The 13383-nt window shown below is 42.2% G+C and overlaps 1 protein-coding gene across 17 annotated transcripts in view; it reads right to left on the bottom strand.

The window, feature by feature from the left end:
* The window catches only part of MAPK8IP3 (mitogen-activated protein kinase 8 interacting protein 3), a 41827-nt gene that overhangs the window by 15294 nt on the left and 13150 nt on the right, over positions 1-13383 (bottom strand). For 3 of the 17 annotated variants that reach the window (XM_072120265.1, XM_072120273.1, XM_072120266.1), the window contains 16 exons: positions 12260-12330; positions 11831-11922; positions 10365-10388; positions 9676-9820; positions 8338-8572; positions 7808-7910; positions 7610-7728; positions 7189-7200; positions 6382-6399; positions 5502-5559; positions 5058-5210; positions 4666-4720; positions 4330-4481; positions 4056-4112; positions 3111-3281; positions 708-867 (listed from right to left, as the gene is read on the bottom strand). In XM_072120265.1, the coding sequence (XP_071976366.1) occupies positions 708-867; positions 3111-3281; positions 4056-4112; positions 4330-4481; positions 4666-4720; positions 5058-5210; positions 5502-5559; positions 6382-6399; positions 7189-7200; positions 7610-7728; positions 7808-7910; positions 8338-8572; positions 9676-9820; positions 10365-10388; positions 11831-11922; positions 12260-12330 (1625 nt within the window). The remainder of the gene's footprint in view (positions 1-707; positions 868-3110; positions 3282-4055; positions 4113-4329; positions 4482-4665; positions 4721-5057; positions 5211-5501; positions 5560-6381; positions 6400-7188; positions 7201-7609; positions 7729-7807; positions 7911-8337; positions 8573-9675; positions 9821-10364; positions 10389-11830; positions 11923-12259; positions 12331-13383) is intronic. The other 14 variants (XM_072120267.1, XM_072120272.1, XM_072120277.1 and 11 more) reach the window with 14 other exon arrangements.

The following is a 13383-nucleotide window of genomic DNA, read 5'->3' as shown; positions in this document are numbered from 1 at the left end:
GACATGTTACCCGAATATTTCCGATTTGCGGCGATTTTCCCTGTATAGCCCCGTTTTTTTTGCGCACGCGATCGGATTGTGGCGCACCGGCGCCGGCATGCAAGGCGACAGCAATCGGGGGGGGCGGGACACGTGCTTACCTTCACTCAGCCCGGCTCGGTGAACTCCAGATGCTCTTCAGCGCAGCAGCGACACCTGGTGGACGTCGGAGGAACTGCCTTAGTGAATCGCCGGAAGACCCGAATCCACCACAGAGAACGCTCCGCGAATGGGCCGGGTAAGTAAATCTGCCCCAATGTCTATATAAAAATGCACCTCTTCTACAGTACACAGCATGAATTGGCAGCTCAGATAAGAAAATCTCTGAACTCTAATTCCTGCTGTGTACTTCCCCCATGCAGTCAGCAGCTACTGGGACAGATCCATGTAAGAGTCTGCCATAGGGCCCTGCCTCTCCTAGTTATACCCCTGCTTTAGGATTATTTAAAATTTGACTACATGAAGATATGCGGAGGCTTGTATGGTGATATTTCCCATGGTGTCAGATGAGGACCAGATCTCGGTCCCCCAACATTCATGTGTAAGGGCCCTAACACTGTCTGCAATTTTGCATGGTCAGAACTGCCGACATTAAGTATGTGGTTTGGTGTCCATTCAGGACCCTATGATTTCTGTGTATAGGTAATGATGCTAAAACAGACACCAACCTGCTTGTACTTAGCAGGGAGGCTCCACCCACAAGCTTGTAGGCGACCGTCATCGTTACGCACGTGTTCCCGCACTTGGCGGTACTGCTCGCGTTTCTGCTCGCGTCGAGCTGTGGATGTGCAGTCACTGAGGAGAGAAGCCACAGTGTTACTCCTCAATCTAGAAGGAGAGAGAAAGGGAGAGAGGGTGCCCAGCGTCAGGGGAGAGCAGAAAGCAAAGCAGCAAGGGTTAACAGCAATGCATTAGTAAGATTACTGCACGTTCAAGCAAAGTTATCTGGAAAGAGTTAAAATTTATCCAAATGAGATATTTTGTGAAGCCTTACAAAATGGATGGCGTATATCTTCCAGATAACTCAGCTCGGAAGAAGCAGGATGTGTAAGCAATAGGCAAGCATCGGGAGCCAAATGGAAAGGCCATAGAGTCATCCGATCCGAGGAATTACAAAAGATGCAGCATGGATATGGTTAAATCTAATAAAATCAATTGTTATATCTAGATCATATTTTACTACTTAAAGGGAATGGCCACTTTTATGATAAGGGTTCATATACTTAATGGTATTATACAGGAAAGACAGTTAATGGCTTATCCTAAGAATTGTGATAGTCCGAAACCTTGACAGAAAACCCAGCGCCTACCAGGTAGCTGAGATGCAGTAGCACAGCACGGCCACTACATAATCTACAGCGCCATCTGCTACTAACTCATCCAGACAGCTAATCTGTGCGTGCCGAGTTTTGAACCCTAACTGATCTTCCTAAAAATAGCCCATTAATATTTGGTCACGGACAATTCCCATAATATAAGAAATACGCAAAAAAAATTTCACAAAAGAATTTCACACTGGATTCTTATTTTTTATTCACACTGGATTATTCACACGGCAGCGCTGCTCACCCCCACCCCTTTCCATCGGACATGTTGTGCGCCCATTGCCGTCTAGGGGGGACGTATATATCCGATTCTGTTTTATATTTTAATTGAACCTGAGAAATACTATTTGTCTCATCAGACATTGTACAGTTTCTAGGTGTAAGGCTACATTCACACGGACGTATAAAAACGGCCGTATACGTACCGTTTTTTTACGGGTTACATACGGCCACATTCATTTCAATGGACAATACGTCCAACCATTTATATTGCCGTTTTTGACACTGGAGTGTACGGACCGTATACTGGCCGTATAAAAATATAGAGCATGTCCTATTTTCTCCCGTATTTCAGTTCTGTATGCCCTTAAAGTCTATGGGCATGTATAAAATACGGGTTAAATACGTGCTGCATACGGATGAAAAACGTCACGTATTTATACAGAAATACAGCCTGTAGATACAGGACTGGAGAAATACATGTCCGTGTGAATGCAGCCTAAGATAACTGGCTGCAGCAGTCATGTATGTACTATAAGTCTCACCTTCTTGGCTGAGCGAAGTAAGAAATTTTGCTGTGCCACACTGACTCCCTCATAAAGAAGAAAAATTAGGAAAACATGACAGACCCTCTAAACTTAACCCCAAAAGTCGATGTGAACAGAGCCTTGGTTAGTTGTTAGTAATAGGGCAAAATAAGTGTGAAGTTGTATTAATGCTTGGAAGAAAGATTTCAAGGACAAAACGAAATGGCATCAAAAGGGCATTTAAGATAATCACTCAACATAAAAGTTTACAGTCAGCCAAGACATAAAACAGAAATCCTATATTATATTAAAAAAATATAACAAATCCTATATTAAGTTTGATAAAACATACCGGTGTGTGCCACAGTTATCCACTGGTCATGTCTGGAATTGCAGCATAGCCCCATTTACATGCATCGTGTAGGGCTGAATGACCAGGGAGCAGCAGATTGCATTGTTATAGGGTATAGAGTTTCCAATTTTGTGTGAGGACATGTGGTACAGGTGCCCCATCATCCACCACGTTAGACTGACAGATTCCACTGACTGTAATGGAGCCCTTCAGGTTTTTATTTAGGGGATTATTTATGGGATTTTTTAATGAAATACACTTGAAAGGTTCCTCAAGGAACCTCCAAAGCAGATGGTCACATATTCTTAGAAGTACCGTAATTTTCGGACTATAAGGCGCACCGGATTATAAGGCCACCATCAATAAACGCCTGCTAAAACGTCTAAGTTCATATATAAGGCGCACCGGATTATAAGGCACACCTGATTATAAGGATGAATGACCAGCAAGATGCAGACCTGTGCACAGTTCAAGGCAGCTGTTGTCTGTTGTCTTACGGTTCTTATATAAGGCGCACTGGACTATAAGGCGCACCTTTGATTTCTAAGAAAATCAAAGGATTTTTTGTGCACCTTATAGTCCGAAAAGTACAGTATATGTAACCCTGGTCTGTCTCATCATGCCAAACCATACTGGAGGTCGACTTACTCATCAGGGAAGAATTCGATTGTGCGTCCTCCGGTGGATATCTGACACATAGTGTGACTGCGGCGTTGACTAAACCCAGCCGGCGTGGGTGACTTGTAGTGGATGTTGACAGGGGGGTATGTTCTCTTTGCAGGAGGTGGGCTGGAGGAGGAACTGAACAACCTGCTGAAGCTGAAATATGAAGCAGACGAAGTATATGGTTACTCATAGTTATTCTTTATACCTCTCACGTCCACACAGATACCTGAGATGTTGCCGAATTTCCTCCGATGACTGACAGATACTTTGCATGATATATCCAGACAGATATCTCATAGATACTGTACCTCATGTGACCACCGTTGTCTCAGATACCTCATGTCAGTCAATGCTTTATAGATACCTCACACATCCTCACAGATAATTCATATGTACACCAATGCCTCAAAGATACCTCACACATTCACACAGGTACTTCATATGCTCACCAATGCCTCAAAGATACCTCACACATCCACACAGGTACTGCATATGTACACCGATGCCTCAAAGATACCTCACACATCCATACCAGTACTTCATATGTACACCAATGCCTCAAAGATACCTCACACATTCACACAGGTACTTCATATGTGCACCAATGCCTCAAAGATACCTCAGACATTCACACAGGTACTTCATATGTACACCGATGCCTCAAAGATACCTCACACATTCACACAGGTACTTCATATGTACACCAATGCCTCAAAGATACCTCACACATTCACACAGGTACTTCATATGTACACCGATGCCTCAAAGATACCTCACACATTCACACAGGTACTTCATATGTACACCAATGCCTCAAAGATACCTCACACATTCACACAGGTACTTCATATGTTCACCAATGCCTCATACTTGTAGATACGCCTAACGTCCACAGATGCCTCATAGATGACACATACTAATACTTACAATTGCCAAATTGTGGATTTCTTCTTCTCCTGGACGGATGGGTGTTCCCGTGAGGCCCTGTAATGAGATTAGCAGCATTATCAGTCATGATTTTCTTATATTCACCATTTTATTTGGGTTTACAATGATACATAACAACAAAATTGCATCCAAAACTAAATTTGGCAATATTTCCTAAAGGGTATTGATGTTATATAAATTCTCATTAATAAATCTCTCCAAAGACTTTGGTGGTCTGTTTCTTTGGTGCAGTGGTCCTGAGCCCTTGACTCACCGGATCATCTCTGTCCACCTGACCGCCTCCTGTAGCTCCATGAGCCGCTCCTTATATTGGTTTCTCTCCATAAGGACACGCGCCATCTCCACCCGTGTAAACCTCCTGCGCTGCGCAATTGGGATGTTATCTTGCAAAGGAGACGAACTCTGCTGCAAAAAAGTGATACTGCTCATATAATACAGTATATAAATAACCAATCGCTACTATATGGAGGGTATATCCATACAGCACCAAAGTGACCAAATGATAATTCTGTATAACACATAACATAAAGGCGATGCATGATGGAAACATTTCACTGTCCCTTATAATATTAACGTCAGGTAAACTTACCTCATCCACCTCCTCCTTAGGTTCTTGCATAGCGACAATAGCTTCAGATCGCACCCTTTAAGTAAAAAGTTTTAAAAAGTCATTAGTCAGCGTGAACTTGGCTCAGAAAGTCGAAATGAGCATTTTATTTATCAAATTTGGTTGATGGTGGATGATAAATCTAAAGCATCTTCCAGCACTTCTAATTTTACACCTATGTTTTAGTAAGAACCAGTTCTGCACCAAAATTTGCCATACATATTTGGTCAATATTTTTGCGTATTTGGCCACACCCTTTCCCATATAGACACACCCCTCAATGCTAAGTCATACCCTGTTGTCAAAGTACATACACGAATAAATCTGATAATATGTACGCCATTTTTTCGTGGTAAATCTCCCCCCATTAATACCTTTTAAGCTCCTCCTCCAGCTCTTTAACACGGGTCTCCATTTTGGTCTTGGTCTGTTTAGTTGCTTCCAGTTCCCCCTTCAGTACCTCTAGTTCTCCTGACAGCTGATCCACCTTTGCTATCAAATCATTCTTTACCACATTTAGTGCATTCCTTGAATTAAAACAATTAGAATATTAGAAAATTAAGGATTGTATATAAATGCACACATGGAATACAGGCCCTCCTCCAGTGCACTTGCAAGATGATTTGCATATCAAATGCTTAATCTTTGTATTGGGAGGGATTTTAGACATTACAGACTTCCTTTTACTACTTAGATGGAAAGATAAATAGATATATAGATATGAGATAGATAGATAGATATGAGATAGATAGATAGATAGATATGAGATAGATATGGTAGATAGATATGGTAGATAGATAAATATAATAGCATCTTACTTTGTTTCTAGAAGCTGGGAGTTTTCTAAAAGAAGATTTCCTACTTCTTTCCCCATTCCTTAAAAAAACCACAGCAAATTAGACTTTATTATGTTACTTAAAAGACCCTGTAAGGATCCTGTAAGCATAATAAATGACATGTCCCGGCCATTTAAAAGTAAAAATTTAGATTTTACACATGTGCCTTCTGGTGAACAAAAAGTTGAGATTTCTGGAGTAGCGATCCCACCAGCAGAGGGCAGTATTGTACATGCTGCTTCCGCTTGCTGCTTTGATTATTTTGATGCCGAGACTCACAGGAAAGCTGCATATTCTGTAATATGCACTAGGGGTGTAAGCATGGGCCCATTTGCCATTTGTATACATGTCTAAGTGTTCCCTAGTGCATAGCTCGGCTATAAATGGTGGAGCAGGTGGGCTTTTTACTTCCTGCTTTGCTTCAACTCTAAATTGTATTGGTGTCCTGAGGATGGGGTCCCAATGTAGTGCTTGAGTTCTTTTTGGTTAAAATTTGCCACTGGGCAAACTATATCGGAGACAGTAATACTGATCACACCCGAGGCCCTGAAACCTAAGGGACCCGTATTCTGCTTATACCGCCAATTCATATTGGGGGCCTGTTATGGAGTTGACATTGTGGCCCTTAGGCTTCAATTTGTGCCTTTGTGGTTTGATATCTACTCCAGAAATAACACATTTACAGACTCTATAGAATCCAGTATTTATATCCCCAACCACCACACCATATCCAAGTCATATAGCAGAATTCCCAAAAATGAAAGAAAAAAAACCAACTTTTTTTATTGCTGCAAAAATATAAAAATAAAAGACAAAAAAAAACAAAATAGGAGGCCAGGAGGAGCGCAGGCCTCAGCCTTACCAAAGAAATCATCCCTCACTAGGAGCGCAGCCAGATGGGAAGAAGAAAAGGTAGGAAGCAAAGAGGGTAGAAAAAAACAGAGTAGCGGTTAAGAAATCATTGGAGATCGGCCCATCCAGCAACTATCGCCATGCAGCACCCTACAGCACCCACTACCTCCTATCTCTGCATGTGTATTGCCTAGACATGCAGTGTCAGCAAAGCCCAAACTGTAAACTATAATGCACCCGTTCACTGACAGCAAGCAGATATACTGAACAGGTTGGCAAATCTGTGTGGTGATATAGAAATGTTAAAACCAAATGGGTAACCAGACTGGGGTCAATGTTCCAATATAAAAGGCCCCATGCAGTCTGTGATAGCAGACTATAGCAGATATATATATATATTGATATATTTTAGAGAGAGCCCCTAAATTGTATCTGGCACCGCCCTAGTCCTACGTGCAAGTTTGTAGAAAAACAAGGCCCAAGCTTGTCTATGTGTTGTTTGCAGACGCTCAGCCTCCATCACTTAATTGAACCTGGCTGTAGTACCAGACCCACACCATGGACAAGAGGGGCGCTGTTATTATTCATAAAAAAAAGTCCCCAAATTTAGTTTTATAGTTTTATTATAATTTCTACAAATGTGTAAAGGATCTGGATGTATGTGTAGTCTATTCAGAGCATATGATTTGCAGGCTGATTAGTCAAAGCCATTACCAGCCAGAGAAGAGGAAACGCCATTCATCCAGGGGTTATATAGGAAATTTAGGGAAAATGGAGGAATTAACAGACAGGAAACATAATGATAAAGCGTACACACCTGAGAATTCTCCTATTAAGGCCGTCCAGCGAAGTACATTGACATAAGAGGGGTTGGGATAGAGAAAGGGAAAGACAGGGTCAGTGAATGGCTAGAATCAACATATAAGACAGTGCAATCCTAAAAACAATTGGACATGCAACGGAGCATAACACGGGGGTGGTGTCTTCAACACCTGGAATAGAAGATGGAGACCCAGCAATAATAATAATTCACACCATGCAACTGTGGTTGGAAGATGTTGTAAATATCCATCATTTGGTCACATAATATATCTGACTCGGTGAGGTTGTGTCAATGTGATCATCGAAAACCTGTACCAAACCATCTTCTTACATGGTAGGCACATTCCAATTTAAGTCAATGACATTTAAATTGCCAATGACTATAATAGCACAAGAAGTCATATTTCTACCCTTACCAAGTAAATCCGCTCCTTCGTCAACATCTCCGATGACCTCAGACCCGGCCGTAGACAACTCGTGGTACAAGGAATCGGTGTTGATTCCGAAGGCTTTGTTCACGATGCCCTGTGTCGGACTGAAGGCACAAACATCTTAATATTATTACACCTAAACGTAGGAAGGTAGATCAAAACCAACAATATTTGAGCGTATACCTGGTTCCTGAGCGTTCTAGGCGAGGATCCTGGCACATGTCCAACTCTGGGGTTGAGTCGATGATGTCCTGGACATCTGACCATTCATCACTGCTTCCCATGCCTGGGTGAGGACCTCACAATTAGTATTTTGATAATGTTTGGTAACAAATGAATTCTAGGGTTTGATAACCAAAGCTTGGTGCCAGCATATAGCGAAAGGGGGGTCCCATGGTCTGGTGGCTTCTATAGGTACTGTGAGTCACCATTTTTGCTCCTGTCTTTTGCAATAGTAGAACCACCTGTCCTCTAAGCGTGGATGATGTAGACCTCTACTGGCAACCAATATCCCTACATCAACTTCATATTGTAGACCAGGTCTACTTATTCTTCTCAAGTGGCAAGAGAAGTTATGGTGCCCTACCCCTCAATTACCGCCTGCACCTTGAGTAAAGATCAGCCTTGTTGGTTGTTAGGTCCAATAGCAGCTCCTACTCCCATAATAGACATTATTTACCACAATGGTTTCCATTACTACACCAATGTCTTACCTATGCTAACGTTTCTCATCTCCTGGTTCACTTGCACCTCCATGTTGTGACTGTTCCTCTTCTCGCGCGTTCTCTTGCTTTTGCTAGTCATGCCGTAGTCCTGGAGGGGCTGGAGACTGTCATGTAGAGGGGTAACCGCTGCCGACGGCACGGATGATGTGGGGGTATTAGATTTTGTGCCAGTCGTGCTTGGCGTGGCAGCCACTGATGACTGACCAGATTCTGACATTTCATCCTGGCAGACGATCAAGTAGATATTAACTCAGACTTTTAGATTTATAATTACATGTATGATAATATTGGTGATACAATGAATATATGTGTTTATTTGATCTTCTTAGGGGCGGCCATATTGGAGGAACACACTTCCTGTACTATCAATATAGACAAATATAACACTGCTGACTTGTAATTATGAGTCCGCTGTATTCATGAGGTTAGTGCTCACCCTGATTCTCTTGTGCCTCAAATATATATATATATATATATATATATATATATATATATATATATACCAGAACCAATAAAATCCCTCGAGACTTGACATAAATACTGTACAGGCGGTCCCCTACTTAAGGACACCCGACTTACAGACAACCCATAGTTACAGACGGACCCCTCTGCCCACTGTGACCTCTGGTGAAGCTCTGTATGTTACTATAGTCCCAGACTGCAATGATCAGCTGTAAGATGTCTGTAATGAAGCTTTATTGATAATTCTTGGTCCAATTACACCAAAAATTTTGAAACTCCAATTGTCACTGGGGCAAAAGAAAAAAATTGTCTAGAACTTCCATTATAAAATATACAGTTTCGACTTACATACAAATTCAACTTAAGAACAAACCTCCAGACCCTATCTTGTATGTAACCCGGGGACTGCCTGTATATGGGTGGATATGGCATTTTGTGCGCCCATTCATATCTAAGTCTTGTGGTGCCCCTTATGTACAACTAACACTCCGAATGGGTTCTCCACTTCCCTGAACCTGCTATTTTTTACATGGGTCTAGGAGAACCTGCATCCCATCACTGTATTGGGTCCTTCTGATCTCCGGGTCATGGGATGTGTTATAGGAAAATCTGCTCTTACATGTAAATATAAGATGGGGACATATGGATAAGCACAGAACAAGAAACAAGTAGACGGGATGATATAATGCAATGTATTCAGGGTATGCGACTATGAGCATGTCTAACTACATGGGTCATAACTACACAAAAACACCCTCAAAAACACCCCTCAAAGCCAATCAGGGACCATTTCAAGTGATGGATGAGATGGATTTGTTGATGGAGACAGATGGAAACTCCATTCCCATGAATATCTGAGCCAACCTTGTAATTGAAGCTGGACTTTAGCTGGCTGAGGTCACTCAGGTGCCAGTGGTCCGAGCTTGGGGTCATCTTCCCCCCCACCTGCCCACGTACCATTCCGTCCGCCAATGAAAAAACGTTGAGAGAGTTTGGGCGCTCCTTTCGGCTAAAGGATAGAAAATATAACACAGTGTCAGAAGGCAAAGTAAGAAGAAACAAACATTTTATAGTCACTTAGAAAGATTTCTAAATATGTTGGTGAATTATAACATCTACATAGCCAGCATAGATAGACTGACATTATCCTACTCCTATGGGGGAGTAGAAGACTTAGGAGTAGAAGCTATGGTGGCCCAACACCTTGTGTTGTCTGTTTCTCATCCACCCTACCTTCTATTCCAACTTGCACAACGTAGAACTTATCAAAATAGGTTACTAAGATTCGACAAGAAAGAATTGAAGGTTCAGACTACACAGGCTTTGGTTGTAGTCTGTTACCATAGAGATGGATTTGTCTGCATGAAGCTGTTGCCACAATAGATTTATAACTGACATTTTGGAAAGTTGTATTATTTTTCATTTTGGTTGTAAATGATGAAATGGAAGATGCATTTTTCCTTTATGGATAGAACTAATTTATAGGGAATTTAACCATAGCCTTCGAGAAGATAACCAAGTGAGTAAACCCTCATAGTTACAGGGACATTTACCTCTTCCTCCATGACTGGCGGTGACTGAAGTGAGAATTCACAGACAAAACACCCAAAACACAGCCGCGACACAGCACGAAAGGCAAGACAAGAAAACAGCGGTTAGATAGCCAGTCCATGCAGAAAATTGTGCAAAATAAGAAGTCTAATAAGCGAGGGTGACAGCAGCGTGGCACACAGACATGGCACGTGTCAGTCAATAGGAGCTGTGTGTAGGTGCCTTGGGGGGCGCTGTTGCCACAACATATGTGCGCCCTTAAATCCCAGCCCATCCTTTACCTCAGGTCCCCATCTACACTTGCTAAACCTCATTCCTCCAGATCAAAACAAATCAGCAGGAGCTTCAAGGATTTTTCCATTTGATCACTTATTTTCTATCCATAGGATGGAATTAGTGACTGATCCCCAGGGGTAGTAACGTGACCAGTGGCGTAACTTGAAGCTGATGGACCCCAGTGCAAAGTCTGTGCCAGGCCTGACTATATATGAATGGTTTATAGTACTAGTCTTCTCATATGGGAAAGTGACACCGAATGGGCCCCCTAAACCTCTTGGGCCCGGTTGCGACCACACCCTCTTCAGCCCCTCAAGTTACGCCCCTGGGTCTGACCATTGGGACCCCCAGTGCTCATGAAAATAGCTTCCTTGAGTTCTTCGTATGCTGAAACAGGACTCCTTTCACTTCTATGGGAATCCCTTGCAGTCCTGTAGGAGTCCATGGAGTATTATGACCGCCCCCTCCATTACTAAGGAGCAATTTTGTCTTACTCTGTCCATATATTTTGTGCAAACAGCGCCCCCAATAGCCAACATGCATGTGCGTCACTGAACGCAGTATCACAAACAGCCATTAAGACGTACGGAAAAACAATGTGGACATATATAGAAATAAAATGCTACAAATGATTTACACTTGAAAAATATGGAAGGAGCAAAGTCCCCAAAATGGTTACATTTAGCTGATTTTATCTGAACACCCTAAATAGAACTTTCACCTCTTCTACCAACTCTTTACACCCTTTAGCAGGGGTCGCTCCAGCACAATTTAAATATTTTCTCTACTCCTTATTCCAAAGCAATCACAAGATGATGGGGTACATCCTTCTTACTCGTTCAGTCCCTTATCCACAAGTGCCTTTTTTTGGAACAACCCCTTTAAAAACAGATATCCTTTGGCACTACCTCCTCCATATATAACTTGTAGTGTATATAGTTAGCCAATATTTGGGGTACATTAATATGGTCTAAAATCTACTTTAAAGGACATTTACCACGAGGATGAAGGACTGTATGCAAATGAGCCTGAGGGGCTCCAGGCTCCATAGATGTTAATGGAGCCTGGAGCCCCTCAGACTCATTTGCATGCAGTCTTTCATCCTGGTGGTAGATGTCCTTTAAGCTGTATTAGGATCTGGGTCGCAATATATTACAATAGAAGAAGCTGAGACTTTGTGGCTTGTCCGCACCTTCTGCCCGTGACGCCGCCATCTGATTGGCTGTTCCCAGGGACTTGCTGAAGTTTAGACCGTTCAATATGTTCCATATATGTCTGGATCATCTGTGGGGTGAACAGAACACATGATGAGGCTTTGCAGGACGTATGATGAAAAAATATACAGTAACTGAAATATTGAATATAACAGCCCTGTGTTCCAGTCTGTGTTATACTTCAGAGCTGCAATCACAATTCTGGAAAATGCATTGCGTTCCTTACTAGTTTCATATTTTCATAGCTGGCTTTAGTCATTTTCATGCCTGATATAGTAAATCTAAAATTGCATTATATCAGGGTCTGTAAGACCACAAGCTTGCTGACTGTTTCCCAGAATTGTGAATGCAGCTCTGGAGACTTGGCACAAGATAAGAAATGTTTTTACAAATCCCTCCACCTTTACCTCTGTGTGTCTCTGGTGCAAGGCATTGTATTCTTTTTTCATTTCCGACTCTCGCTCTTCTAGCCTGGAAACTGAGATACAAACATCAGGACATTGAGGATTGTCGCCAATATCAGGATTCTCATTCTACACGTTGGAACATGGTGTGATACCAGGCTGTCTGTATATGTGGTATAGGTAATTGAATCTAAGTAAAGGGTAACACTAACCATACATCTTCGTGAGCTCTATAATATATCAGGCTGCAGCTTAAAGAAAATCTATAAACCAGGGACATTACTCATAGATCCAGACACCGTGACTGTGGTAATATTCTTATATTTGCTATCCATGGTCTCCTTCCTTCTAAAATCAACTTTTATAATTGTTCTAATTATAGCTTCACAGGCTGTTACACTGTACTCCCCCTCTGTATGAGATTACAGCAGGCAGAGGGAAGGAGAGGGGAGGAGGAGACTGTGTAACAGCCTGCGAATCTGTGTGTATCTGGGAACTGCTCCAGTAGTCCTTCATACTCATGCACAATGTAACAGCCCGTAAAACTAAAGAATGGAGGGGCTCTGGTGAACCACCTTTGCCTTTCAGGCTCATTGGCATAATTTTAAAAGTTGAGTTTAGAAGGAAGGAGGCCATGGATAAGAAATATAAGAAGATACCACAGTCACGGTGTCGGGATCTATGAGTAATGTCCCTGGTTTATCATGCGCAGTTTCATGGCAGATTTCCTTCAACTACCTGTGGCAATGGGTATAGTCAGCTTGAAATGGGCTATACGGGCTTAGATAAACCTAGCTGTTCCTTTTGGAAAACAGTGCCACACCTGTCCACAGGTTGTTTGTGGTATTGCAGCTTAGCCCTGTTCACATTATTAGTGATAAATTGCATCAGATGCAACCAATGTCACTGTTTTGGAATAGCGTATGCAATACTTTAAATGGCCGCTAGCTTCAGGAGAAATTTAGCATAAATGAAAGGTAGAAGTGACAGACTCTTAACCTCTTCCTAATTTTTTTAAACTCTGAAATCACTGCTGAATTCTGCCAAAGTGAACAGAAGCTCGCTGAGGTGTCAGATTACATAGCAGTCTATGGAGAGGGGAGGGGGAGCAGTGAGTCACAGCAGTT

The sequence above is a fragment of the Engystomops pustulosus genome, chromosome 8, assembly GCF_040894005.1.
Source record: "Engystomops pustulosus chromosome 8, aEngPut4.maternal, whole genome shotgun sequence".
NCBI classification, from domain to species: Eukaryota; Metazoa; Chordata; class Amphibia; order Anura; family Leptodactylidae; genus Engystomops; species Engystomops pustulosus.
The sequence above is the reverse complement of the archived record's forward strand: the minus strand, read 5'-3'. Positions and strand labels throughout refer to the sequence as shown.